This window comes from Frankliniella occidentalis, unplaced genomic scaffold, assembly GCF_000697945.3.
Source record: "Frankliniella occidentalis isolate FOCC.00 unplaced genomic scaffold, Focc_3.1 Scaffold170, whole genome shotgun sequence".
NCBI lineage: Eukaryota > Metazoa > Arthropoda > Insecta > Thysanoptera > Thripidae > Frankliniella > Frankliniella occidentalis.
In genome coordinates, this window is record NW_026267296.1 from 477,152 (window position 1) to 504,352 (window position 27,201).

The 27,201-nt window shown below is 48.4% G+C and overlaps 5 protein-coding genes across 11 annotated transcripts in view; 2 read left to right on the forward strand and 3 right to left on the reverse strand.

Annotated features, from left to right (window-relative positions):
• The first annotated feature begins 55 nt into the window (after positions 1–55).
• LOC113214486 (mucin-5AC) lies at positions 56–6,270 on the forward strand. 5 transcript variants are annotated; one of them, XM_026433887.2, is made up of 20 exons: positions 56–213; positions 737–839; positions 923–973; positions 1,089–1,164; positions 1,244–1,347; positions 1,441–1,490; positions 1,573–1,652; positions 1,742–1,988; positions 2,096–2,303; positions 2,892–3,263; positions 3,343–3,441; positions 3,532–3,711; positions 3,799–4,044; positions 4,131–4,582; positions 4,670–4,761; positions 4,843–5,160; positions 5,236–5,303; positions 5,383–5,717; positions 5,804–5,917; positions 6,002–6,270. In XM_026433887.2, the coding sequence occupies exons 2-20, from the start codon at positions 740–742 to the stop codon at positions 6,155–6,157; spliced, it is 3,348 nt and encodes a 1,115-aa protein (XP_026289672.1). In that variant the 5' UTR covers positions 56–213; positions 737–739; the 3' UTR covers positions 6,158–6,270. The 5 variants fall into 5 exon arrangements, with proteins under 5 accessions (XP_026289672.1, XP_026289640.1, XP_026289655.1 ...); XM_026433855.2 differs by having other exon boundaries at positions 4,131–4,761; XM_026433870.2 differs by having other exon boundaries at positions 4,143–4,761.
• On the reverse strand, positions 6,186–9,450 carry LOC127750321 (uncharacterized). Of its 3 annotated transcripts, none has more exons than XM_052271712.1 (7): positions 8,953–9,450; positions 8,605–8,870; positions 8,449–8,531; positions 7,683–8,369; positions 6,750–7,393; positions 6,572–6,672; positions 6,186–6,488 (listed from the first exon to the last, which is right to left on the reverse strand). In XM_052271712.1, exons 1-7 carry the CDS (start codon positions 9,224–9,226, stop codon positions 6,291–6,293), a joined length of 2,253 nt encoding a protein of 750 aa, XP_052127672.1. In that variant the 5' UTR covers positions 9,227–9,450; the 3' UTR covers positions 6,186–6,290. The 3 variants fall into 3 exon arrangements, with proteins under 3 accessions (XP_052127672.1, XP_052127671.1, XP_052127673.1); XM_052271711.1 differs by having other exon boundaries at positions 8,605–8,879; XM_052271713.1 differs by having other exon boundaries at positions 6,297–6,488; positions 6,572–6,667; positions 8,605–8,879.
• A 1,929-nt stretch (positions 9,451–11,379) lies between these two features.
• Positions 11,380–15,248, reverse strand: LOC113214255 (transcriptional adapter 3). Its single transcript, XM_026433568.2, has 12 exons — positions 15,032–15,248; positions 14,510–14,569; positions 14,151–14,422; positions 13,883–14,046; positions 13,627–13,767; positions 13,420–13,548; positions 13,122–13,333; positions 12,928–13,049; positions 12,725–12,838; positions 12,519–12,628; positions 12,279–12,443; positions 11,380–12,189 (listed from the first exon to the last, which is right to left on the reverse strand). The coding sequence occupies exons 1-12, from the start codon at positions 15,055–15,057 to the stop codon at positions 12,046–12,048; spliced, it is 1,659 nt and encodes a 552-aa protein (XP_026289353.1). The 5' UTR covers positions 15,058–15,248; the 3' UTR covers positions 11,380–12,045.
• A 51-nt stretch (positions 15,249–15,299) lies between these two features.
• On the forward strand, positions 15,300–18,486 carry LOC113214266 (cysteine-rich with EGF-like domain protein 2). The gene is made up of 8 exons (XM_026433578.2): positions 15,300–15,467; positions 15,831–16,056; positions 16,145–16,291; positions 16,370–16,564; positions 16,642–16,816; positions 16,933–17,073; positions 17,164–17,259; positions 17,370–18,486. Exons 2-8 carry the CDS (start codon positions 15,871–15,873, stop codon positions 17,588–17,590), a joined length of 1,161 nt encoding a protein of 386 aa, XP_026289363.1. The 5' UTR covers positions 15,300–15,467; positions 15,831–15,870; the 3' UTR covers positions 17,591–18,486.
• A 429-nt stretch (positions 18,487–18,915) lies between these two features.
• The window catches only part of LOC113214246 (ribonucleoprotein PTB-binding 1-like), a 118,233-nt gene continuing 109,947 nt past the window's right edge, over positions 18,916–27,201 (reverse strand). The window contains exons 2-8 of the mRNA XM_026433558.2: positions 24,283–24,580; positions 23,911–24,158; positions 23,597–23,779; positions 23,331–23,421; positions 22,683–22,846; positions 22,307–22,594; positions 18,916–22,225 (exon numbers count right to left, since the gene is read on the reverse strand). Of these exons, the coding sequence (XP_026289343.2) occupies positions 21,305–22,225; positions 22,307–22,594; positions 22,683–22,846; positions 23,331–23,421; positions 23,597–23,779; positions 23,911–24,158; positions 24,283–24,580 (2,193 nt within the window). The 3' untranslated portion in view covers positions 18,916–21,304. The remainder of the gene's footprint in view (positions 22,226–22,306; positions 22,595–22,682; positions 22,847–23,330; positions 23,422–23,596; positions 23,780–23,910; positions 24,159–24,282; positions 24,581–27,201) is intronic.

The following is a 27,201-nucleotide window of genomic DNA, read 5'->3' on the forward strand; positions in this document are numbered from 1 at the left end:
AACATGCTGGTAACTCTGAAAACCGGTTGCCTCCCCTCCCCCCTCTACCCCTCCAACTCCACCTCTTTGAAAGTGGCGTGGCAGAGCGTAGTGTAGTGGCGTCGGTGAAAAGTCGTCAGCTGTGTAATTTTTGGACGCTTCGTTTTGATCAACTTATCGAGAAAGTGTATACATTACGGATGTAGTAAATACGCCTAAGATAAAGAAAATTTCGTAAGTAACTTCAGGATTATTAATTTTATTCGCTAATGATTGCTTTTTTTCAGTATAAAGTAATAGAATAAAACCTTAACCTGATGACACCTCAGATCGTACTCATTTTAAGTCTTGCTGTTTTGCTTTCATTTATCAGTTACCATTTTTATCTTTGTCCACAACATTCTTAAAGTCTGTATCTACCGAGCGATTATGATAACATATGATAGTACATTTACAGTCCTAGTAGCATTTATTGTATGTTGTCCCCAAGCTAGTTTGTATTTTTTCATCCTAATTTAAAAAGTACTCTATTGTTTTGCATTTCAGTTGTTTATACAAATTTCTTAACTTTGTCTCTGCCTTTGCAATATAAGTTTATGGTTACGGATTGTAGCCTTACATTCATATCTGCAACCTCTTTTCCCCTTACTCCAAATATGTCATTGAAATTTAATTGAATGTTGCCTAAATTTGTTCTGTAACTTGCTGTGGCCACTGCCTTAATGCTAACGACTTTGCACCAATGTTTGATTTATAGACGATGCAGTCGAGTGGTCCACCTAGCACCACGGCTGGTTCTGCAGGACCCACCAACACAACATCTCAATCCGTTGGTACAATTGCTACCAAGCCAGGTAAAGGTCTCGAAAATTCTCCCTAATATGTCCAAATTGTGTGTTTCTTATTAAAGTCTTGAATGCTCACCGCTTAATTTCTATTACAGCTGGAAATGTCATCAGACCTGGTCAACAAACATCATATCATGTTCCCAGAGGTAAAACTGTGAAACTTGTTGCTTTGATGAACAAAAACCTTAACAATTGCATTGTGTTTTGTTTCACTTTTAATGTACTCAATATTTTGCACATTTTTTTTTTTTTTAATTTTAGGAGCTGCAGCAGTCGCTAGTATTGCCATGCCAAGACCATCTTCTTTAGCAACTGTACGTGCAGGGCCTACTGGAAGGTTAGTTTTCTACTCTCTTTTTTTTTTTTTTGTAGTTATCTGTCTTCACTTGGTTCTTAATTCAATTTTAAACTTGCAGCCTTGTGAGTATTCGAGGATCCAGCCGAGTTCCCAGTCCAGCACCCCACCAACCTGGTCAGCAGGGTCCTCGCACTAGACCAGCAAGCTCTCCAGCCCATTCAGGTATTGCTCAGAATTTTTCATTCATTTTTTGAATCTTTATAAAAATCTGTTTTGTTCAAACAATTAATATGATCCAATTTAACATCTAATTAGGTACCCGCCCTCTTACCCCCCAGCGTTCAGATACTCCCCGACCAGCATTGGTAAGAGTGAGCAGACCATTTTTAAATGAGAAAACAAACTAGTATTCCTGTATTAAACCAATTTCTGGTTCTTTCTTTTCAGAATACTAGCCTGGAAAAAACGTTTGGGAAGAGCACTGTCCCTCTTGCTCAAGTGCAAGCCCGCACCACTCCTCTTGTTGGGTAACTATGAAATGACTTGGCTTGGTACTCACAAAGCTGTTTATTTTCTTCTTCATCTTTTTGTAATGAATTGTTTTCTTTGCCCACAGCCAAGGCAGGATTGCAGCTCCACCTGCACTATCTGCTCAGCCTGTGCAAATCGTCACACAGGCTGTAACACTTGCAACCTGTCCACCCGTTGCTCAACCGGGCACACCTATTCAGGTTGTGACTCAAGGTGTGACGCCCATGCAAGTTGTGACTCAGACAGCTCATGGAACTTCTACGTCTGCTGGTATACAACCTACATTGTCCAGTGTGAGCTCAGTTGCCGGGAAGCCGCGACCGATCTCTCAGGTAGGGTGTACACATTAATCATGTCTATATCTATCCTTGCCAAAGTGTCTACTGTTTCTTGTTTTTTTATGTGAATCAATTTAAACAAACTTTGATTTAATCCCAAGGGGACACAGGCTGGAACAGTAACTACCATCCCAACAAATACACCAGCGGTAGTCTTAGCAGCTCCTGCTCGACTTGCTTCTCCTGGGTTGATAGGAGTACAGACTGGTACAGCTCGTCTTGCAGTTGCAACAGCACTACCTGCCTCAGGTGCAAGGATTGTCAGCCCATCGGCTCGGGTGCCACAGGGACGAACTGTCACTTATACAAGTACGTTTTCTCTATTCTTTGGAGTGTTTTAATGTAGAATTTGATTGTGTATACTGACAACTTCCTTTGCTTAAGTTAATTTGTCACTCCAAGGAAGTGGAGAGTTATGCCTAGCATAACCGTAGAAGCTTTGATATGATGAGTAAAACCACATTTAAAAGACGTCTCATGAATGAAATGAGCTTAAAGCTAACTACACACATTTGGTGTTAACTGCTCTTTAGCTTTGCCTTGGCTGATTGTGGTTTCACAAAGCAGACATGAAATGGCTGTCACAATGTGTACTTGCATAATTGACTGCTATGTGTGCAGCTTCTTGCCTATTCAGGGTGGTGCATGGACACCTTTATTTTGCTTATACTGTATCGCACGCAGTCGTGCTGGCGGGCTTGCCTACCGTCGTTCACCACGGCGCCTTTTGGCCCCGTGCGAGTATGCAACCCGTCCGCACGACTGCATGCGGTACAGTATAAGCAAAATAAAAGAAGGTGTCTATAGGCCACCCTCTATGACTTTGTATATTCATGCCAGTACGCTGCATTTGGCCACTGACAGGATCTTACCGAATGATTTCTCCACTTTCCTCAGCTCCTGTTCGTTTGGGTGGCCGCGGAGTCGTCTCCCTGCATCCTGTGCTTGGTGTGGCTCCTCTGAAACCAGCTCCGGCACCAACATCAGCAGCCTCCAGCCAAGCCCAGGCCGGAGGACAAGCTAGTGGTCAGGTGTCCGTGGTGACTTCACAACCCACCACCTTGCCATCGCTTCAGCCTGCTCCTGTGCGCACCCTTCCCGGCCAGCAGAAGGTCATGGCGTCCGCCGTGGTTACCGTGGCGGCGGTCGGGGGAGGCCCCCTACGCTCTGTAGTGGCATCCGTGCCCCCGGGCGTAACGGCTGCTTCCTCTTTGGCTCCAGTGTCATCTATTTCTACAGCCCCGTCGTCAACCTCGACTGCAAAAGCGGGTCAGTTCCAGTACCAAGTATTTTCAATAATGTGCATTTATTAAAAACGTTGCATACTCACCTACTTTTTATCCTGCAGTCGCTGCTCGCCCAGTTGCAGTGGCAGGTCAACAAGTTCGTCCTGCTCCTGGACAGCCAAGTGTCTACATTCAGACAGCACCTCACAGAGCATCTCCAGGTACTGCTGTCAAATATATAATCTAATAATCAAGAGGCCCTGTGATAAAGTTTGATTAATTGAATCTACTTCATCATTTACTCATGCCAGGGCCGGCAGGGGAACGCACCGGTACTTTCCCTATACAACCGGCTGCCTATTTCTACGAGGCACCTTCAGGGTCCTTCCAGGTGGCAAACGTTCAAGGACGTACTTATGCAGGTGGCCCTCCATACATAGTTCAAGCCACAACTGCCAGGCCTGTCGCAGGTGGTCCTCAACAACTGCATGGTAAATTTCCAAACATCACTCTCCGTCCTTCTCATTCTCCAAGTTTAGAAAGTCATGTTTGACCGTACGTTCGCCGCTTTCGCTTAGCTATCGCGTCGACCGCGGGCCCAACGGCCTCGGGCGCGGGCACCACCAGCAGCGTCCCGGTGGCTACGAGCGTGGTGACGAGCGTGGTGAGCAGCGCGTCCGGCAGCGCGGTGAGCACCATCACGGGCAGCGTGGTGAGCACGGTGACCGCGGGCCAGCCCGGCCAGCCGCCGCGCTTCAACTCCATCATGGTGCTGGACCCCTCGCGCACCGCCCTGCCCATCCACGCCGTCGTCCCCGCCGAAGGTAACGGCGTAGTCATTCGGCCTCCCCATCTCCAGCGCGCGTGAGTGTTTAAGCGACTCTTCACGTGTACTCCTGCTTTGTTGCAGGTGGGGCTACAGGGACGACGTACATCGCAGCCGATGGCAGCCTCCTGCCGGTGCAGACCCTCCCCGTCCCGGTGTCGGGCGCGGCCACCCAGGCCGCCTCCAACGCCCCAGCAGCCTCCCAGTCCAGCACGGAGACCCAGCAGTCGCACGCCCCGACTCAGATTGTCACCCAGGTCGCGTCGGTCGTGTCTCAAGCCGTGACGTCGTCCACCACTGGCCACCTGCCGGTGCAGATTCAGATGGTGCCTACCCCAGTCCACATCCAGATGCACCCGCAGACGCAGGCTCAGATGGCTAACCCCATTCAGCATTCAGGCGCTCAAACCGTCACCACCTCCCACGTTTCGGTTCATGCTTCGCATCCTACTTCCCTCGCCAGCCATCAGTCATCTCATGTGCACCCTCCATCCTCTACGCCCTCAGTGTCCATGTCTTTGGCCCTGTCTCATCAGGTACTGTCTCATTCCTCTTCATCTCATGCATCATCTCAACCTCAACCATTGCCATTACCCAACTCCTCTCTTCATCCATCTTCACAGACTCATACCCCTCAAGGACCAACTTCAACAACTCCCAGTAAGCTGAACGCCTCTCCTCGGCCCAGTATCTTAAGGAAGCGTGATAATGAAGGGTATGTCTCCCTTCTTTTTTTTACTTCAATTTAGTTTTTAGACTTCTTTGACACCTAGTTCCAATGTCTCTTTCCTTTCAGTTCACCTATGAAGGCAGCAAAAAATTTAACGCCATTACTTCAGAGCATGAGTTCAGTCAACCCTATCCCTGTTGCAAGTCTTCCAAGCTCTGTCCACCCACCATCCCCACCATCGCCACCCAAGCGGCCTGACTCTGGTGGACCTCAATCTAGTGGGTCCACCACCATATCTGCTACATCGTCACCTGGGCAAGAGTCCCCACCTCCTGGTGCCAGTCAGCCTCCGCCTTCAGCTGCAAGCATCACAGCAGGGCTGCATGCTGCTGGTTTGCATGGCACAGAAATGAGTCCTCGCAAGAAGCCTCGCAAACAACAATTGTACGTTGATTCTCATATCATCTTTTGTGTCATATTATAAAATCAAACTTGAATTAACTTATTGTACTCTTTTAGAACTGGTAATGAATTACAAGAACACAAAGCTAGTGACGAAGAAATGGAATTCATGGCTGAAGACAATGGTAAATTAATTTATTTCAGCTTTGATTGTTAACGTCTTTTAATTGGAACAGAATGTTCATAATTTTCAATGTTTTCTAGGTGACGATTTCCCGCTGAATCCGCAGCCACAAGAACCTCAGCAGCTTCATCAACAAGTTTTGCAGCAACAGCAGCAATCTCAGCAACAACAGGCAGCTCTACCACCACCCCCTCCAGCCCCGAGAGAATTTACTTTGAAACGACCTAATATTTCTTTACTTAGCACCTATAGGTATTCCTGGAAGTCTAGGAATAACCACTTTCTACGCCATAGTGATGTAAAGCCTAAAGATGAAAGAAGGCCCTCAGTGAATGAGTTAGCTTCTCAACGACATATTTATCAACGTCTCAATGGCTGGAAGGTTCATCACCTTACTGCTCAGATGGAAGATCTGGTGGGTTACTTATCACAATTAATTTATATAATATCAATTTCATGCTATATATCAGGGATTTATCTATTGTATTATTTGCACTGTAGGCTGATGTGGAGTCTCAAGTTTGCCAACAGTTAGAAGCCATGCTAGGTGTGATGGAGAGAAAGGCACAACAAGATGAAGACAAGGATGTCAATAGAGTTAGTGAACTCATAAAGGTACTGCAGGCATTTTCATTTTCATTTAGTATTCTTTGCATTCTTGTTCTTCTAAATAATTAATGACTTTTGGCTAATTTTCAGGGTAATATGCAGAGAAGTCGAGTAATTGCTGATCAGTTACGTGAAGCAAAAGCCACTGTTATGAAAATATTTGATCACAAACCCCATGTAAGTGATATTATTCACCGTAGCTCGGGGAAAAGGGAAAGAATATTTAAAAAGAGAGAGAAATCATAGTTTTTTTGTAATTATAAAGTTTTACCTCTTTAAAAATTCCTGTAAATAGTCATGTTTATGAAGAACTGTAGTTCAACTTTCTCAACATATAAAAATTAAAAAATGGAACAATTTCTAGTAGTGTTACTCATACCTAGTTAACCATGTAACTATGCCAGGCAGACATCCTATTTGATGACAAGTTGGGGGTAGAAATGTTTCCTCCTGGCGGTGCATTTGAGTCAGTAGCATGAGCGATAACATAATCCCCAGCTGCTCCGACATCCATTGAATGCAGTGCTAGACTAGCAGCTTGCTTTACTACTTCTGCTTCGTGTATCTCCAACCATTTCTGCGAGGGGCAGAATCACCCATTATCGAAACTGGTGAAGGCTTCAAGTGAAAGCGAGTGAAAGTGATTGATGCAAAACATACTTTTAGTTGGTGCGGGTTTTTGTCGCTGAGGCCGGTTTCGCTCGCGCTTACTGGCATTCCGCTGCCCTCGCACTGTGGTGCCCACTGAGGTGCCCTCTGCCCTGCCAGGACAGACCAGACAGAAACACTCAGCGGAAAGTGGCGCAAACTAGATGAGCTGGATGAGTGGGCTGCGCACCTGGGTCTGAGCTGCTCCTGAGCAGGCTGTTGAGCTCGGCCTGGTGCAGGGCCTCCAGGTCGGCGGTGGAGCGCGCCACCACGGCGCGCATGTCCCTGCGCAGCTCGCGCTGCACCTCGGCGCGCACCTCGGCCCGCAGCTGCTCGCGCGCGCGGCTCAGCGCCACCACGTGCTGGTCCATGAGCTTGCCGACGGTCTGCAGGTGGGCCGCGTTGAGCGACTGCACGTGCTTGTGGTGCTCGGCGCGCACGACGTGCAGGTGGTGCTGGTGCGCCAGGCTCTGGGCCTGCAGCCGGGCGGCGCACTCCCGCGACAGGGCGCGCTGCAGCCGCGGCGGCGAGGACGGCGTCGACAGCGCCTCGCGGGGGGTGTTGGGCGGCGCTAGGGGGTGTTGGGCGGCACGGGGGGAGGCCGCGGAGGCCGTGCGCCTGCGCTCGAGTAGCAGCTGCCGCGCCAGCAGCGGCACGACGCGCAACAGCATCAGGCACTCAGCTCCGGGGCCGCTGCAGCCGCTGCTGCACCCCCGCAGCCCGCGCACCACCTGGCACACCCGCGCGTCCAGCTCCGCCAGCTCGCGCTCCTCCGGCGCCGGCGGCTCGCACTCGACGAGCTTGCTGGGCGTGTGGTCGAGCTGCTCGTCCAACCTACAACCACCATGTGTTTTGGACCGGTAAACGTCGGGTAGTTCAATAGTTTTGGCATTGTCCAGAAGAAGGTATGTCCGATATCCTCATAATCTTTGGCAAATTACAGGAGCTTGACGCCTGCGAAAATCAGGTTCGGCCACCCAGCAGTGCACGCGTGCACTGCAGGCAAGATGTTGCCTACTGATCAGGCTCTAAGAGCTTGCATTGGCTGAACTGGCCAATTTCGTAACGGGAAATGGCGGACGCACTTTCTCGATGATCGATGATCCCTTTGCTGTGTCCTCACCGTTTACGGTCGTCGCCCTGGTCGATGGAGTCCTTGCGGTCACCGCCTCCTCGGCTCGAGGCTGTCTTCGCACCCTCGTCAGATGAACCCTTGCTCTCGGCCGCGAGGCCGTCATCGTCCTGGTCCCGACAGAGCCCTGGCAGCTGCTTCGCCCCGGCCAGCTCCCCGGTGAGCTTGTCGTGCACCGAGCGCAGCGCGGCCAGGTCCCTCGCGGTCACGGCGCTGCAGTGGATGAGCTGCTGCAGGCGACGCTGCAGGAACTCGATGTGGCCGCGCGCGCACCGCCTCTCGTCCTCGCCTTCCTGCAGCTGGGCGGACAGTTGCGCCACCTGCAGCTGCAGCGCCGCCCTGCTCCGCGCGGCCCTGGCGCAGTGCCTCCTGATCCTCGCGACGTGGTGCTGTGTGGGGGTGGAAGGCACCGTGCTCGCTGGGCTCGCGAGGTCCTCCAGAGTCCGCCAGATGTGCCGCCGCACCCAGCCGCGGAGCCGCCTGCAGTCCCGTGGTGTCCAGGACTCTGCGCCTCGGCGGGGTCGTCGTCGGGTTCCTTTGCCCGGCGCTGGCCGCGTCCGAAAGAGGCGCTTCAGTGGACTGCAGTCCCGTGGTGTCCAGGACTCTGCGCCTCGGCGGGGTCCTCGGCGGGTTCCTTGGCCCGGCGCTGCCCGCGGCCGAAAGAGGCGCTTGAGTGGACTGCACGAGAAAGGACAGCGGCTGGGTCAAGACTCTTAGTCGACTTGGGGCTCAGCGGTAAATAAGCACGTCGGCGTACCATCGGCGAAGTGATCCTGGGGCCATCCCGGTTAGCGATCGGCTGAGCCTGGCCAGAGCGTGCCGCTCCAGGGCCAGGGTGCACTGAAAACTGATTCCGTAAACCATCTACTCAGTTCAGGAGCTTTGCATTCACGACGTTGTTTAGTGGGCTCACCTGGAGGTGATGCGCAATGGGGTCTCTCTGAGGCCCGTTGTCCGCCTGAGTCCCTTGTGACCGCTGCAGTGCGACCCGTTGGTTGTGCTCGTCATCGTGTTGAAGTTGGACTTTCACGAGACAGACCTGCGTCTCCTGCGAACGCCGTTGCACCACCTCCTGCGCGCCTTCGCGGTCGTCATCCTCGACATCAACTTGCATGCACTCGTCCTCGTCTCCAGTTGAAGGAAGAGGGGTCCGCTCGAGGTGGTCGTCGAACCCTCTGACTGGAGTGTCTGCGCAACGTTACAAAACTGTGACGCTGGCCATTAAATGTCACTCCGCGACTGAAAATAGCGCAAGCCGTACCCGTTTGCGTGGCAACGCAGCTCAGCCTGGAGCGCTGTGCCAAGTGGCACTCCAGGGCGGAGACGAGCCTCGCCCTCACCGCCGTCAGGACGCCCTGCAGGTCCTCCATACCACCCACGGCCGGGTCGAGCTCTTCCACGCGAGGCTGCGATGGTTCCTGGTGATCTTGGTGCGGCCGCATCAGCAGCTCGTCGAGCCGCTCCACGCTCACGTCCAGCAGGTTCTCGGTTGGCACCTCTTGCGACGGGGACGGGGGCTCGGGAGCGGGGATCATCGACTGCTGGAGGAGGTCTGCCGCCGGGTCGCCCGCCCCGCCCACTGAACCCTGTACGCCGACCTCGACGCGCACGACGGCGCCGAGCACGTCCGTGCAGGTGCCGCGGTGGAGCAGCCGGGCAGGGCGCGGCGTCTCCGTGGCTGCGTGGCGGCGCGCGGGCTCGCACTGCACGGCCCGCGACAGGGACCGCGGCGCGAGCTCCGCCTGCACGCCCTGGTCGCTCGTCTCCGCGGGCGGGCGCTGCTGCTCCTGGTGCTGCTGCTGCTGCAGAGCCCTGTAGCGGGCCGCGGCCCTGGTGAAGGCCGCCCGCGCCCGCTCCTGCACACGGTGGTGTCGTGAGAGCCCCTGGCGAGTAGACCCGCCCGGCGTGCACGCGAGCCCACGATTGCCTACCCTCCGGTCCACAGGCGCTCGGTGAAGCCAACTACTAAAAATGTCAGGACTTTCTAAGGGGAGGCGCCGTTACCAAATGAAAACCCCTGAAAGAAGAATTTCCCAAAACGTCGGTACGTATCACGCTCCCGCGTGCTTCGCGGACCTGTGTGGTCTGCAGTTGGCGCACCGCGCCCTCGGCTCGCCACTTCCACCGCTGCGCCTCCTGCCCGCTCTCAACCACCTGCGACCTCAGCCGCGCGACCAGCTCGCTCTGCTGCTGCACCTGGGGTGGGGGGCGTCGTCAGGACCTCTCGTGGACCCCCGCCTCACAAGACTCTGGTCGACGAAACTGACCTCCCTCTGTAAGTTCCCCTTTTCACTCTTCCACTGCTGTTCGCTTTCATGGAGCTGCTTGCGCCCGTGTGCCTTGTCCTCGAGCCACCGCTCTCGCTCGGCCTGCACAGCAGGGTTGACTCAGGAAGGTAGGAAGGGCCAGAATAGTCAGGTACCGGATGGTGGCCGCTCACCTCCAGGCTCTCAATCTTGGACTGAGCGCGCGCCAGCTTCTGCTGCCACTCTTCCGACTCGCGCTCCTTTTCGCGCAGCGCGTGCTGCGCCTGCGCGTGTGCGGTAGTGTAGTCCCTGACCATGACCTGCGACACGACGTGGGCGGCGTCAAGCTCCTTGAGCACCATGCGGCATTTGTTCTCCCAGAAGAGGACCGCTGTTGTGGCCTGTAGCAGGCAAGATACATGGAGTTCGCTTTATTTCATAAAATAAATGCTATGCTTTCTGCGTCGAGATAGTCCCACCCACCGCGTCGCCATGTGCCTGGGCAAACCCTCCCGGGTCCTCTGGTCGTTGTAGGCAGTTGAGCAGCGCCTGGAAGGGAATGCCAGTCCTTTCAGCTCTTTCAGTCGACAGGGAAGCGAGGGGAAGCGCACCAAGTCATTGAATACCATCACCACCATGAGAGGGACGAGGCTGCCCAGGCCGCCGCCACGAGCAGGTTGCTAGGGTAACGCCTCTCTATAGTGTGTTTTGAGCCTGAGTCAGTAGTCAGTGGCCACATATTGAATGATACGAAGATACGAATGTGGGACAAAGACAAACCACTTTAGTTTGAAAATTTGAAAAACAAATGAACTATAAGAAACCATTTTGAAAATCTAAGCATTTCCTCAGATACGAGGGTAGAATCCTGACCCACCTTACGCCCCAAGGGGTTGGGTGGAGAAGGAGTGCTCGTGTTGAGGAGTATTTTTACAATACTTGAGGTCACAGACGAACCGTAGGGCCGTAAAAGGAAGTAAAAGTGAGCGCCTGGTTGGTAGGTGGTCCTAACAATAAGGGTTGGCCTTGTTTAAAGAAAGGGTGCTAGTCACCCTGCCATATACTCAGTTTAGTTCCCAGGTTTAAATCTCAGGAAGTGCCTTAATGTTAGGCATGATTTGTGGCAGGCCATGTTAACATTATCCATTATCCTCATTCAGTTAAAAGTTTACCTGATAATTGAACCTGAACTTCAGTCTGTATCACAGTGAGGGTTGAAATGATTACATAGTTTGATTTCATAATTCTCGAGTGGGACCCGGTTAATATGTCAGCAAAATTCCGCACATTTGTCCAGATTGAATTTTCTTTATCGGCTAATAAGTGATAACAAGAGATAGAAGGAGGGCCGACTATAGTTGATAGGAATGTTCTTTTCTCCAATGAAAGTACAGCTATTTAGGAAGATGCAAATTATTTTTCTTATTAATTATTGAAGGAAATGAATGTGAAATATATATTTACAGGCAAAAACGCTTAGAAACAACAGAAAATTTATGCAAAATAAACAACAGAAAATTGCACACACACACACACACAATCGATTTATAGATAATAATATGAGACACATTACCACAAAGCAAAAATGGCAAAACAGTTCAAGATCTTTGCAGAGGAAATCTAATTAAAAAAATAACCTATTAATAGATATAAAAAAAGGGGGGAAAAATTGGTTATGTTTATCATTACGATCATTATGACCAAGGATCTGATACCAGAGCACCGCATAAATGGGAATTTAGGCCGACTGCTGAGGCAGCGGCTCGGCCGGGGTCGTCCTCACTCAGGCCGCGCCTCGGCCTCAGCGAGCGGCCTCAATTCCCGTTTATGCGATGCTCTGTCTCATACTAGTAATCAAGACCAAAGAAGTAAAACTATAATAAATTCAACATGTTGATGCAAAACAAAAGTCACTTTAAGGGTTTTAAACAAACACATTAATGAAGATTCACACAATGAACTCAATTGATTGAGGATTAAATATTCCTAAACAGTCTTATTGTGATGACACATGTAACACAAAAACTATAAGAGAAATACCAATTTTATGGTAGAACATTTAAAAGAACATGAGTTGCACCTTTAAAATAGGGTGCTACTCCTTGATTTCACCACTTCCTTTCTAAAGCATCTAAGTTTTTTACAATGATTTCCCTGTCCCTGACAGCTTTCCAGGCTGCATCGCGTTCTAATTTTGACAGAGGTTTTCTTTTCTGTTTAGCAGCTACAATTTTACGATAATTCTCCAAAATCTGAAAAAAATAATAATTGTGAGTTGTTTACAGACAAAATGCAGGAAAAAGAATAAAAAGAAATTTAATAGGGAGCAAACATTAGGTACCTCATTATCTTGATGTTTTAGTTTTCTGCGGAGGTCTTGGCTCACCATCTCATCTTGCAATAACTTTATCATAGCTCTAAGTTGCCTTTCATTTTCTTGAGATAAAACTTGCAGTTCTTCCTGGCATCTATGAAGCTCTGAAAGAACGCCATCTTCTTCCTCTTCCTAAAAGTGTACAATAATTATTTTACGGTAATGTTGAAATGTTTTAACACAAGAAGCGCAGAGTAAAGAACAAACCTTCTTAACTTCCGGGGCATCTAAAAGGCCTTGAGCTTCAAGTTGGAGGCGGAGACTTCTCTCAAAACAAGCAATCACGTGTGGCTTGTATGGAACAATATTTTCCCCACCTAAACGGAGGTAGAATATATTACAGATAAAGATAATGTCCTGTTATTAATGTGTACCTAACTCCTATTGGGTTCAATTTATTTTCTTACACTCACCCACAGCTTTGGTGGTTCCTCCAGTTCGAACTCTGTCTTTCAATGTTTTCTCACCAGGTTCTAGCTTTATACGCTTAGCACTGGATGTTTCATCATCATCATTTTCTACCTTCACTGTAAACATACATTATATAGTATGAGTCTTCATAAGTACGAGCACATGATGGAAAGTCTATTTATAAATTAGTTACATTATGCAATACCTTTAACTTTATTACACTCTGAGGACTCGTGCAAAGGTGATACAGGATTCTCTTGAATGAGCGCAGCTAAGAGTCTATTAGCAAAAGGTCCAGGTCCAGCAGTGGTTGTTTGTTTCTCAAACCTAGAAAAGTGTATTTTGCTTGAACACCATGCTAATTACAACAAATTCTCATAAAAGTAGTTTAATTCATACCCAAAACGAGCACTCCTCTTTAAAAGACTGGACGCTTCTTGAGAGTTAGGAAGAGGGGTGTGTTTACGCCGTTGTTTATTCATGCTGGCAGCTTCTTGAGCCTCAGCGAGTTCCTGGAGAGCCCAATTCACACTATAATGTTCTCCAAGGCCTGGTGTTTCAAGAAGAGACTGTAAGCTTGACTCATTATGATGGATCAAATCCTCCAATACCTGCAAACAGTAGAGATACTTGAGTAATTTGATTTCTATCTTTCCACAAACACAAATTTTAACATCTACGTAAAACAAATCATAACCTTAACATGCTCTTGATTAACTTCTGAACAGTATGGATCAACTGAAGCCCAAAACCGATTAGGAGCACTGTTTTTGCTGACAAAAACCTTGGGAGCAGGTGGCTTGGGATCATTATCTGGAGGTACCACCTGAAATTATAAACGCTCAATTACAATCAAATGCAATCAATGGTGAGTTAAGGACATTAATCAAGTCAGTTGACTTACAGGTACAGACCCAGCCAATGGGGCCAGCCGATAAAGTTTCTTAGAATGTTTAGAGCTTGAAGAGCGGGCAACTTCACGTGTTTTGGTAAGATTTTCGACAAGTTTGCTCCCTCTGGATCTTCCCTTTTTTCCAGGAGATGACTAAAATTATAGAAAAATATATAAAAAAACAAACAAAAAACAAGAAGAATAAAAAAAAAAAAACAACAGATACATCAACGTTTTGGTGTTCCACCTTCAGAGCTACATCACTTACAGCTTTCCCCCTATCCATATTGCTCTCAGAGTTGTTCAATGCAAGAATCTCACTGTGAAGGAGACGTTGACGGACAGCAACCTTAGAAAGAAGAGATTCTAGGTCCATTTGAAGCTGGTCCAAGTCATCCATCATAACTCCCTCTTCCTCAGTGCGTGTCAAAACTAAAATAATACATCAGTTAGCAACAATTGATTTATCACTAAAGAAGTTACCTGGGGAACCTCCAAAATTTTGAATGGTTTTAAAAAGAAAAATAGATCCTTACCAACATAATAACGGGGCAGTGTCCGACTTGTGTCAGCTGTTTTGGTTAGTGGAAAGGTAAGAGCTGGTTCCTCTCGTACTTCTGGATTAAGAGGTATATCTAATCCTGAAGTCACATTGCCTACACTACTAGAAGAAGTAGTACTGCTGCTAGTACCACTACCATTTCCAGATTTGCATTTGCTTTTATCCTTTGGTTTACCACTGCCTTTCTTGGTAGCTGGCTTCCCTTTGGAAGCTGCCATTTTAGGCATTTGCTTCGGGGTTACCGTTCTAAAGATAGAGCACAGAAAATTACTTAACAATAACGAACAGACATATAATGTTATTTGCTAATTAGTTGATAAAAATAGCACTAACCGTGACATATTTGTCAGATCTTCACCAATGTTGCTCCAAGATATAGTACGCCACAGAACTCTGATAATGGAACAAAAAAAAGAAACGCAGTAGAGTAAGAGTAAAATAATATTTCTTCGCACAACATGTCTTTAGATATAAATGCAAGCAAGATGGGAGCCAAGCGTTCAGTATGAAGTTCCAGAAAAAAACAGTACGATTGTAATTAATTAAACGACACACATTTGGCGAATATTTCATTAATTAATTAAAGTGGTCACATCATAGGCAGAGAGAAGTCTAAATATTGTTGTCAGTAAATGTAAGGTTAGAATGGCCATTTAGCATAATAATCCAGCAACTAAAATTAATCTGCACAACAAACAATAGTTTCCCTATTCAGTTGAGCTCCGAGAGCTTTAATTACCACACGAAACAGTAAAACTGTAAACTCTAGTTGATGAAATAAACCTTAAACACTCTGACAACACGGCTTGATATCACAAAAATAAAAATACATTCAAACAAAACTTGTGTCCTTACTTAAGTCCACTGATAACGCTATTCATTTATCGGATATTACTGAAGATATGATGCATTTCCATTTCCTGGATGAGTACTTTCAAGAGTACTTTCGGCCTAAGAGTGAGCCGATGCCGACTTTTGTTTTCTTCGGACAAGACAATAATCAAAACATTGCCTAAGATATGTCGTATCGTTAGACGTTAGACTCTCACTTCTCAACGCCTGCTTGGTCCCACTATTTACAGGTCGAACGTCTGCTCTATTCGCCGGTACAAATGGTGGACTCGGATTGGTCCAAATGGACCAATGAAAGCCGGCGGACCGGAACACAGCACAGCAGCAGAACACAGCAGACGACACGACGTTGCTTTTGAAGAAGTGGAAGCATCTAGAGTGCTGAATTTCCAGTACTACCCATTACAAATCATACTTTTTCCGGTCCACCTTTAAGCAGGTACGAAGTCTACATTTTAAACTAAAATTTATTTTGGTTTCGTAATTTGTAGTCTCTTTTTTTTCCACTCTAATTCAGAGGGTTATGTCAATCTTGTCGGTTGGTCTGTTCATCTTTATATTTATAAATGAAAAGTCACTCCATCTCTAAAATTTATAGAAAATAAATTGTTCAATTTTTGTAGATCTTGAATCTCTCTTACTTCTGCGCTTCTTTGACCATTGTTGTTTTTGGGCTTGTTTTTGTAAGATTCTTTAACTTCGTGTTCTGCATGGCAACATATTCACAAACCTCCTGCTACCATTATATACTTTTCTGGGGCACAAGTAAGGATTAAGTAGTAATCTTTAATTTATTTTTCAGATCACTCTTCATCCAAAGTTATTTTAAGCATACAGAAGATATGCTGAACACAAAAGCACATATTATCCTTGTAGTTTCTTTTCTATGTCTCTTGACCACTGCGGAGGTAGACATTGAAAAAGTTAGCCAGAAAGTATCAGACAAATATGTGGAAAAACAAATATCAAAGTCCACTGTCCTTCCTCCTTGTCAAGCTTGTAAGGCCTTAGTTGGATCATTTTCTAAGGTATTCTAGACGAATTTAAAAGTACCCCTTCATGAAAATTTGTGTATTATCCGATCTTTTATTTAAATTTTTATTATTTTAAACCTAGGGTATGGAAAGAACAGCTCGCAATAAATTTGATGGTGGTGATGCTGCTTGGGAAGAAGAAAAGATGAAATCTTACCGAAATAGTGAAGTTCGATTGGTGGAAATCCAAGAAAAATTGTGCACCGATCTAGAAAAGGGTGAAGATCAAGTGAGTATTGTGCTTTTTTAACTCCCAGCTTCAAATCCACTTCCTTAAAAATTTTGTAACATCTTTTGGTATTACCAGTGTCATAAACTAGTTGAAGATGCAGAACCATTTATTGAAGACTGGTGGTTCAACAAGCAACAGGATACAGATTTGTATGACTTCCTATGCATAGAGTCTATTAAAAGCTGCTGTCCTAGTGAGCACTATGGGCCTGAGTGCAAACCTTGCCCTGGGTACCCAGACAGAGTTTGCAGTAGCAACGGAAGGTGTAAGGTAGGTTTCTTGCCTGCTATTTCTCTGTACTTATAATTTCTAGTCTGTAATTTTACTCAAATATTCTTTCTTTCTAGGGTAACGGCACTCGTAAAGGAAATGGGGCATGCGCTTGTGATAGTGGGTATACAGGGTCCCTATGTGATTCTTGTGCAGATGGTTACTATCAGGCATATAAAGATGACAAATATGTTCTTTGCTCTCCTTGTCATGTGTCATGCCAAGGGGCTTGTACTCAAGCTGGTCCAAAAGGTAGTTGACTGTATTTTTATAACTATATATTTTTTTGTAAAGCTGATTTTTAGAATATTTTTTATAAAATATTTTGGTTAGGAACACCATTTTAAAACTCATATGAATATTTACAGGTTGCTTGGCCTGCAAAATTGGCTATAGAATGGATGCTGAACATGGTTGTATGGATATGAATGAATGTTCCATTGATGACCATGGGCCTTGTGGGTCAAATCAATTTTGTGTTAATAATGATGGGTCTTATTCGTGTTTGGGTAAGTATGAATGAAGTTTTTAGAAATGTAGAGTTTTGCAAATGATGTAAGAGCTGCCAATTATCTAATCCAATAAATACTTTACTTTAGACTGTGATCGTGCTTGCAATGGCTGTGATGGAGATGGACCAGACAATTGCTTTTCCTGTTCAAAAGGTTATTTTATGAATGAACAGATGTGTGTAGGTAAGAGGGCAACTTTTTAAAAATATAAATTGTTGAGCTGTTATTTATTTTGGATGGTCTTTTCATGATGGTTTTCTAATTCTTATTGAACCTTTTTTTTCCTTTTCAAGATGAAGCACAGTATTCCCGAGATCGCCATGTAGTATTTGCACGGTATGCTGTGTATGGTGGGCTCACTATTGCAACCTGCATTATATTTCAAAACAATCAAAAGGTTGCATTTGGTATTGGTTTGGCAGTTGCCTTGTACATTGCAGCCTCTGAACATTTTATAAGCCAAAGTAATCAGAACGCAGGTCCTAAGTTACCAATGGGTGATGCAAGTATGTGATAATGTATTGAATAATGACTGCACAAACTATTACTATATAACTGATGTGATACCTACTGTATAAGACTTTCTAACATTGTCCTCCATTGCTCATTGATTTTCCAATCTTTTGTTTTGTATTTGTGGGCATTGAGACTTGTGCTTTTGCTTAAAAATACTGGTGCAATGTATTTCTTATCTTGAAGAATAATTTGGCTAGTGCCAAAAGTCAATCCATTGTGTGTTTGGGAAAAAAAGATGCAACATGATTTGTCTCATCAAACAAAGCTGTATTTGAGTTCGAAGTCAACACTTTGGGTGATATGCAACCACATTCTGACTGGACCTGGACTAAATTGCTGAGGTTTAGCTTTTAGCTCTAGAATTTGTTGCACTCATAATTTTATCTCTGGGTTGCATGATGGAAAGTGTGAACCATAGCATTAAAACTAGAATACAGCTTAAACTAGTGTCTATGAGCGCTTATGGAGCTGTTGGATACAGCTGTCTTATTCTGATGTTAATAGATTTTGTACTCAGTCATTTTTGCTCAGTGGAGCAAGTTTTTTAAAATGTTGAAACTTGTTATTTGTGCCAACCATAGTGGCCACCGCTCTTAACTGAATTGGACAAACATGATGAAAGGGAGGAGCTTTGTGTAATGAGTTTGTTCTGACCCTAAAATATTTGAACACACCCTGTACTTGCTGGCATATTAAGGACAGTCACCTATGTTGTAAAGTGAAATATCTTTTCCTTTTTTTTTTTGATGTTTTTTCACCTACCTGTAAATGTAGCTTGGTCAATGAAAATGGGAAATGAAGTCAGTAGTTAAAAGTAAGGATCATTTAGAAATATTTCCATTTTGTTTTCTTTTTTAAAAATGATCTCAATAAACAATTCATGTATCAAGAGTATGGATTATAGTTTTGTTATTATTATAACATTCAATGAACTATATAATTTAATTACCTTGTGAATTTTACAAGAAAAGAAAAAGAAAATCACAGTTATTCTGTTGATTAATTTAAAACAACTCATTCACAGCCAATGTTTGCTTTTCTAGAGCATTTCTGGTTTCATCTATTGCTTTATTGCACACAAAATTAACACGTCTAAGATATATTGGGGGATTATCTTGAATTAAAGAAGGAACTAAGGTAAGGAACAGATAGCATTCGTCAAGGGTGGGGAAAGTGGGCAAGAAAGAATGGTAAGTAAGACCTCACAGAGGTAGAAGAACAAGCAGCACAAAAAGCATTTTTCATAAGTAAGCAGGAAGGAAGGGGATGACAAAGGTCATCTTAGCATCAGTTTTTTGTTGATGTTGTTGAAAAAAGGAGACGTTCTGTTGTCAAGTTGCCTTTTATTTCTGCCAGATGCAGCAGACAGAGAACAAGAAATACACAGACTAAATGTAAGGGATCACTTGCAAAGTGATTACTGATATCTTACTCAGTTCATAGACTGCACTAACAGTCAACTTAAAAAAAAAAAAAAGAGAGAGAAGGGGAAAGAAATCTATACACAAAAGAACAGAGTGAATGAAGTGACAGAAACATGAACAGAAGAAATACTGATGAAACATTCCAACACACAACTACAAAAAATACAAAAAAAAATAAAATACTTGGGTAGCAAATAGATCTCTACTGGTGTGGTGATAGTGAAAGAACTTTGAGGATGCGAGATACATTAAGGCGATGAGTATTGACAAGCAATATTTCTCAGTTTCAATTAAGAGCTTAAAAAAGCTCCACACGACAAAGAAAAATAAAACATAATTAAACATGAAAGGAAGAGTTTATATTAATATAATGGCGGTGGTATAGGTGCCTTTAGAGTACGGCAAAATTGAAAACAACTAAATTAAAAATTACAACACATGTGGAAATGATATACTAAAGTTTAAAAATATTTTAAAATTCCACGGTTTATTACAAAAAGTTCTAATTCAAAATAATACTTGTGACAAAATTTGAAATCACTCGGGCTTTAGGCATACGGCCCATAATATATAACACAATACCTACCCACAGGATAAATCTCAGTCCCATTTTAAGGTACAAATACTGCAAAATATAATTATCACATCTTCAAACTCAGGCACACAAACACAATCTTAAAATACATTTGCATAGGACAGCAATCCTCTGACAAACTCACCTAATTGCCTATGTAATGCAAGATATGTGGATTTTTAAACTCCTCAATTGATACCGAATGTAAGTGAAAATCTATAAAAAAAAAAAATAATAATGAGAGGGAAATGAGAAATAAAATAAAAGATGATTGCCCAACCCTGCCCTACCCCACCCACACCTGAAAGGCATGACAACATAACACGATACGTCAGTTACAAATGAAATTAAAAGTATGTTTTCTATATGTTTGAAGGCATATAGCGGTCTTAATTTGGAGGTACTACACTACTCATAGTACAGAGTAGTACAAGTCAAAAGACAAAAAGCAACAACTTTGGGAAACGAATCATGGTTGCCTTCAATGTCAAGACAATTAAAGATGAAAGTGCACAACATAAAAAACTACACTACGATAGACAGTAAAGCAAGTTCAGAATCACAAGAGAAAGAGTCGGAAAGAGAAGATTTAAAGATAAGGGATCTTGTGAAAATTTCACAAACCAAAGAACTTTCCATAAACTTACAAAAGAGACAATAAGTATAAGCTCTATGATAATGCATGAACAGATGATTAAGACCTAATATAAAAAAATATCTATTAAATGATCTATGTCAACTATTGATGGTGATAAAAAAAGTCTAAAAACATTAATACAACAAGACAGCACACAGGACAGATCAAGAATGACAACGTAAAGCACAAAAACAAATTGAGAAAGAAGACAAGAAAGTGAAAAATGATTTTATCTTCACAGGGACGATCAAGAGATCTAATAGGTCGACAGAGGTACAAGAAGATTCAATTAGCATAAAGATAACATTGCCAGCAAAACAACTACAGAAAAATTCATGTGATTGTCATAAAAAAATCAAACAATAGTCTTAAAAAATCACAATAGTTCTTAAAACAGTAAAATAGCAAGAATCTTATCTACAGATAAAACTTTAATTATTGATAACATGTGATGTAATAACCAGCCATGGTATGGCTCATGTGAGCTTGTTTAATGACATAGTAACTCTGACTCTAAACCATGATCATAAACTTCCACAGTAGGAAGACACATTCATATACGTTTAGGAGATCTTAGGAGCATAAAATTCTCTTATGCTGTAGGTACCAGATGGTACTAAGTAAATAAATTCATAGTGGATTGTTGGTCCATGTTAATAGCACCCTACCTAACAAGAATTTGTTAAAATTAAGCTAACATAACGATTCTAACATGTTTGGTCACAATTTTACAACAATGTAAACAACCAGCTGTCATGATTGGCTTACTGTAGAAAATAATAATTTAAAAAAGAAACCAATCACAAGAAACTGCGCTCATACATTGCCATAAAATGGTACAACGATTGGTAGTCTTTCAAGCATACAGGCTGAAGTAAAATTCTAAACACCTTTCTCTTGGAATATTCTAAAAATTGTGGAGGAAAAATGTCTTGATATAAATTAAAGCTACAAGCAACAGATGCAGATAGAATCTAAGGTGATATAAGACAGCCCCTCACCGATTGACAGACCAGAAGGGCTGGGCGATATGTAACGAATCCTCCACTCAGGAATGCTTTGGTGCAGTTTGAGGCCTTAGTTCTTCTTCTTCCGCTTGAAGTAGGAATCGGCATAGTGGCCGCCCAGGCCCTGCGAGTGCTGACCAATGTAGTTGCCCTCGGGCGAGGGCTCGGGTGACGGCAGGATGTGGTTGTACTTGCGCTTGTGGCCCACGGGGGTCATCATGCCATTGAGCGTCGGTGACGGGGAGGGCGACGGCGACCACAGCCCAGGCACGAGGCCGCCAGAATACGGTGAGAACATGGGCCCGACGCCGACGGGCGAGGGCATGAAGCCACTGCCCGGCCACTGCCCCGCGCCCGGCACTTGTGCGAACAGGGGCGCGCCGGGGTTGGGAGTCTTGATGTCCAAGAATCCCATCGGCTTGGGCTGCATCTGGAGGGGGCTGCTCATGAGGGAGCGCGAGGAGGCCCAGGCCGCCTCCGCGCCGCTGCCGGGCCCGGGGGGCGGCCGGCCGACGAACGGGAAGTGGTTGCCCGGCGGCGGTGGCGCGGGCTGCGGGTGAGAGCCGTTGCTCTGGATGGCGCTCGAGAGGGTGGCCATGAGCTGGCGCAGGTTCTGCTGGTTGTTGAGGATGCTGTTGATGGTGGTCTGCAGGTCGCCGGGCCCACCCCCCATCTGCAGCGGGTCGGAGGGCGGGGGGAAGGCCAGGCCGCCGGCGCCGTCCAGGCCGGCCATGAGCAGGGACAGCCCGCCGGCCGCCGCGCCGGGGCCATGCGCAGGGCCGGACGGCGGCGAGGACGTGTGGTGGCGCGCTAGCCCCATCATGCCGCCCCAGGCCGTCACGTCGGTGGGCGTGGGGGACAGCGCCACGCTCACGGGCGCGCTCACCGGCGGCTGGCCGTGCTGGCCGTGCTGCTGCCCGGGCAGCGGCGCGAGCGGCGCGAGCGGTGGCGAGCTCAGCCCGTGTCCGCTCGGGTTGGGCAACAGCGGCACCTGTCGACAGGGGGAGGGTCAAAGTCGCTGCTTCGCACCTTCACCTTCACCCCAGGGAGTTACCCCGAGGACGAGACTTACCTTGTTGGTCGGCTGCGGTGGCTTCAGGAAGCCGTTCTTGCCGTGCTTGCCGAAGCCGTTGTGCTGTGCCTCTGCCCCCTTGGGGCCCTGGCCTTGCCCGTTGACGCCCGCTCCGGGGCCCTGGGGGCCCTGCTGCCCCTGCGCAGCGCCCTGCCCTCCCTGCGAGCCGGGGCCGCCAGGGTTCTGCGCCTGTTGCTGCTTGAGCAGCGACTGCAGCGATGCCAGCATCTGAGGGTTCGCCATGAGCATGGGGTGCGTGCTGGTCAGCTGGTTCTTGAGTTGCTGCATCTGTCGAGGTGAAGAGAGCGCCTGTAAGTGACCAGTTTGGGGGAGGCAGTCGCTCGGACAGTCGATCCCAAGAGACTCCGCGGCTTACCTGGTTGTCGATGAGCCCGTTGGGGGGCGTGGCCACGGGCTTGCCCTTGTTCGCGTTAGGCTGTCCGCCCGCGGGGCCACCCGGAGGGGTAGGCGAGCGCTGCTTCCCGTCCGATTGGAGGCTTTGGATCTGGGTCATGATGATATTCTGGAGGTTCTGCGCAACTGGAACAGGTCGAGGGGGCGAGGTCAGGCCACTCCAGCGCGTACAAAACTTTTCGCGATGAGTGAAACCGGGGAATGGCAGAGTTGGACTAAATCACACAGCGGCTCCAACGTGTTTTCCTTCCTTTTTTTATTACATCCAGCCAATCGATAGGAAAACGAAAATAAAGACAAAATAAAGAGGGTGAGGCGTGCGGGCTTGGCAGCGTTGACTTGGACGGTGAATGGAAAGGGAGGGTGAGAGGAAAAGGGAGAGGGAGAGAGAGATGCAGAGATCAAGAGAGAAAGAGAGAGAGACTCTTTCAAAGAGGGCCCGCTCGAATGTGTCAGGTGTCAGACGCAGCCGCCTAGATCGTGCACCTTCCCACGGGAGGGGAGGGGGGGAGGGAGAGATGAGAGGGAAGCGGGAAGCGGGGGCTGGGCTGGGCCTAGGGTGGCCTGCGAGACAGAGACCTCTGGCCACGCTGGTGGTGAAGATACGTACAGACAGGGTTCTGCTTGGCCAGAGTTTGGAGTTGCTGGAAGACGGCGGGAGCGGTGGGATCCGGCAGCAGCCCGCAGCTCTTCTTGTTGTTCTGTGGGATAGGAGCACACACAAGTTTGTTAGGAGCCGGAGCACTTGAGCCAGCAGTGCTGGCCGGCCGAACGCCCGAACCGATGGGTCGGGACCGGCAGCATGAGGACAGTTATCGAAAACACTTAAGCGGGCCGAGCCGAGCCGAGAGGGGCGCGGCGAGCCCTTATACGCACCGACTCGTTGAGCAGCTTGAGGTACAGGTTGATGGCGCGTACGCCCGGCATGTAGTACGACACCCGGATGGGGTGGCCGCTCAGGATGTAGCGGTTGAGTGACGACTGGGCCGCCTCCGCGTCCTCTGCAGAGCTGTACTCCACCAGGCCCCAGTCTTGAGGGCAGCCATTTTTCAGGGCAATCTGCAGAGAGGGAGCGCGAGGGGATGAGAACGGTCTTGTTCACGACAGGGCCACATTTGTTACTTCACCCGGCGAGGTGCCGCGGGCGGGCGGGTAGCGCCCGGGGGAAGAAGGGGCGTGGCCTCTCTCACCTGGCAGTAGGGCGGGCTGACGATGGCGCTGAACACCTTCCGGAACTGACCCATATCCCGGAAGTCCTTGGGCAGGTGGTCCACGAACAGGCACTTGGAGTGCAGGGATTCGAACGTCACGTGACTCGAGTCGAGCCAGTCGCAGCAGAGCACCAGGTCGTCGACCGCCTTGCGGTCCAGCATGTTCTTGGCGTGCAGCGCCGTCTCCTTGCTCATGTACTCCACAAAGCCGTACCCCTTACTCTCGCCTGCGGGGCAAAAGGTCAAGCGGTCAGCGATGCGAGCACAGGGCTGGCCGAGAAGAGCAGGAGCCAGAAGAGCCGTGGCGGCGGCGCCCTGGGCTGCGTGTTGTTGTTGTTCTCTCTCTCTCACCTGTCTTCTCGGAGATCATGAGGAAGCAGCGGCGCACCTCGCCGTACGAGCGCACCAGCCCGGTGAACTGCGACTCGCTGTAGTGGAGCGGCAGGCGCGCCACGCACAGCAGCATGTCGGTGGGGGTGGGCGCCACGGGCACGCGCTGCCCGCGCAGCAGGAACAGGCGGTCGCGGTCCCACTCCTCCAGCATCTCGGGGTCCTCGAGCGCGGCGCGCGCCACGCCGGCGCCCGTGCCCGAGCCGCACTGCAGCTGCACCGACAGCACGGGGAAGTCCACCAGCAGCTCGCGGATCTCCTGCGGGAGAGAGGGAGAGAGACGAGCTGGTTAGTGAAGAGCAAACAAGCACTCTAAATAGAGAGAGGGAAACGCTGTCCTGTCGATACTTCGACAGACGCGGACGAGCGGGACGGGACGGGAGGGGAGGCGGGCGTGGCGGCTGCGGCGGGGGGGGGGCAGGAAGCGGGCTGCGGTTGTTAGGGGATGCCCTGTAAGCCTGTCATCGCCCCGGGGCCCGGCGGCGAGGGAGGTGGGGTCACTTACACCCTCCCCCACCTCGCGGCGCCCCGCGGCAGTTCAGCCGATTAGCGCCCTCCTCTCTCGCCGTGTCCCGCACAATCAGACATCGCCAGACAGCTCCGCACCGCCGCAGCTCCGCCTCTCAAAGGGGGAGCGCAAACAACGACCGCCGGCGCAGAAGATGAAAAATAAATCGGAACAAAAAGGTGACAGCGGGAGGCATGTTCCGCCCGGCTGAGGCGAGCGGTGAGCTAAGATGAGCGAAGTGGGAAGCCTGTCCCCCCCCCCTTCCCTCCCTTCTCCCCTCTATTTCTCGCCGGCACTGGGCGCCATCTCTCGCCAGGGAGGGTCAGGGGGCCGGGGGCGGCGGACTTGTGATTTATTTCCCACGGGCGGCGACTGTGGGTCACGCGGCAGCTGCCGCAGCTGGGGCAGGTGTGGCCGTGTAGGTTGACACAATGCCCCCCACTGTAAAGCGATACCCGAAATAGTTCTTGACCCCGGCCGGCCCGGGCCCGCGGTGGTGGTGGTGCGAGGGAGGGTCCGCCCCTCTCACTCGTACACTACTCGAACGAGCTTATACTTGGCGATTGGAGTTTAAAATTCGTAAACTCTATGGAAATATAATGAGCAGTTACTGTGTGAATAAGTCTCTTGGTCCTGAAAACAATATGATTGTACAAGAGAGCTTACAACTGTATGTTGTAGGTGAGGTAAACCCCTCGTGGTGGGTGGTGATGTCCCACTACCACACCCCGCCACTCTCCAAAGTTGTCGCATGTGTCTGCTCACGACCAAAGTTCCTTTCCCGGTTGTTACCGCAGCCCGCCTTGGCAAACACACTCGCCCCCCCCTCCCCCCGATCGCGTCTTCTTCATATCGAATCAGTCGTGAGGAAGGAGAACAAAATCCACCCTGCGGCGGGACTTCTCGGGCGGCGACGAAAGAATTGTAACCGCACCTGCCTTCGGGACCAGCACTTTGTTTAATTCGATTCGACTGTGCACGCTGAAAACAATGTCTCATTTTTGTGGGAGAAAAGGAAAATAAACTTTGAGGAGCTCCTACAGTTTGATAAAAACTCCTCAGATTTTGAGGAAGTCTTCTCAACAAATGAGGGAAACTCCCACACAATCTGAGGAGTTTTCTTCTCCTTTGGCGCCTTGGAGGCGGAGGGAGTAGGCAAACCCGCAACAGCGCAGCACTGGGGTGCTCGCTCTGATACACCCGTTACAAATTTTCTAGAGTTTAACTAGAAATACAGAGCGAAACGCAAACATGTTTTCCCACTGACAAGTGTCTTTTTTGTGTTAGTGTGTTTTTTTTTTTTTAAGGGAAAGAAGCGCAGCACAGGACGTCGGCGAGGCAGCGACACGCACGTGAGGGAGGGGGAGGGTTCCTTTTCTTTCTCGCAACACGTAATTATCCGACTCAGGCAGGCAGAAGTTTTTCACCCCGCGGCTGGCATGGTGGGGGCGGCTGCGGCTGTAAGGAACTCTGACTCCACAAAGACAGGGCCAGCTGTACCACTAGCAGCGGAAGCAGCAGCTCGACCACACTGCGCCGGCACCGCCATTCCGCGCTGTATGCACACACATACCACACCACTGAGAAAAATATCCCCGTCAGTTAGGCAATGTTTGTTGTAATATTTATTTACAACAAATGTTGTAGATTTTCGACAGCCCATTCTTGCCTTTCGGTCAATTCCAAGTCGACACGAAGTGCTTGTAACCAGAGCGAGCCGGTCGGCAGCACCATGTAGTGCGCTCCACTGAGCAGGAGGCGTCACCGCCGGCCCGTCCAGGCCACACAATACGAAGAAAACTGCCGTTTCTAAACGCCAGAGTCACTGCATTGAGTGTGGAGACGGCGTGCGGGGTATTAGGGGTCATCCAGATAGTACGGCCGTCACTTCGCCCCCTGCCAAGATCAATCTCTGCGAGCTCTCCTCTCATAGCGCCCGATGGGTAGGCAACATCTAGCCTCCAGTGCATGCGTGTACTGCGGGGTGGCCTACCCCGAGCTTCACAGGCGCTGAGCCCCCGTAAAATTTGCCAAAAATGGATTCACGGCGTTCCTTTTGAACGATCCCTTACTAGGTGATGTCAGTCGTGCAGAGAGAGCAGGGCAAGGGGCCTCGGCCCTCGCCGCCCTTCGATAACAATGCAGTAAGTCGCAGGCAAAACTTGTTGTCAGCGCGGTGTGCGCCGAGTGCTCCGAGTCCCACGCTCCCCTCACGGACAAACTCCTGAGACTGACTGTACGAGCAGTAGCAGCAGCTCCGGCGGCCGTCCTCCTGGCCCTTGCTCTTCGCTTTAAGCCCCTCTCGCCTCTGCGGGGATGGAGGAAGGGTTGTTGCGTGGGCGGGGCTGGCGGGACCGGCGGGGCTGGCGGGG

Bases quoted from the DNA above. Each gene is read 5' to 3' on its own strand.
- LOC113214486 (XM_026433855.2), top strand. From the start codon at position 740: ATGCAGTCGAGTGGTCCACCTAGCACCACGGCTGGTTCTGCAGGACCC. The intron at 974-1,088 runs GTAAAACTGTGA...TTTTAATTTTAG, and splicing joins ATCATATCATGTTCCCAGAG to GAGCTGCAGCAGTCGCTAGT. The intron at 1,653-1,741 runs GTAACTATGAAA...CTTTGCCCACAG, and splicing joins CGCACCACTCCTCTTGTTGG to CCAAGGCAGGATTGCAGCTC.
- LOC127750321 (XM_052271711.1), bottom strand. From the start codon at position 9,226: ATGATCCCCGCTCCCGAGCCCCCGTCCCCGTCGCAAGAGGTGCCAACC. The intron at 6,673-6,749 runs GTGCGCAGCCCA...CTGTCCTGGCAG, and splicing joins CAGGAGCAGCTCAGACCCAG to GGCAGAGGGCACCTCAGTGG. The intron at 6,489-6,571 runs GTATGTTTTGCA...TGCCCCTCGCAG, and splicing joins AAAACCCGCACCAACTAAAA to AAATGGTTGGAGATACACGA.
- LOC113214255 (XM_026433568.2), bottom strand. From the start codon at position 15,057: ATGAATAGCGTTATCAGTGGACTTAA. The intron at 14,570-15,031 runs GTAAGGACACAA...TTCCATTATCAG, and splicing joins AGCGTTATCAGTGGACTTAA to AGTTCTGTGGCGTACTATAT. The intron at 12,190-12,278 runs GTACCTAATGTT...TATTTTTTTCAG, and splicing joins TAAAACATCAAGATAATGAG to ATTTTGGAGAATTATCGTAA.
- LOC113214266 (XM_026433578.2), top strand. From the start codon at position 15,871: ATGCTGAACACAAAAGCACATATTATCCTTGTAGTTTCTTTTCTATGT. The intron at 16,817-16,932 runs GTAGTTGACTGT...GAATATTTACAG, and splicing joins TACTCAAGCTGGTCCAAAAG to GTTGCTTGGCCTGCAAAATT. The intron at 17,260-17,369 runs GTAAGAGGGCAA...TTCCTTTTCAAG, and splicing joins GAATGAACAGATGTGTGTAG to ATGAAGCACAGTATTCCCGA.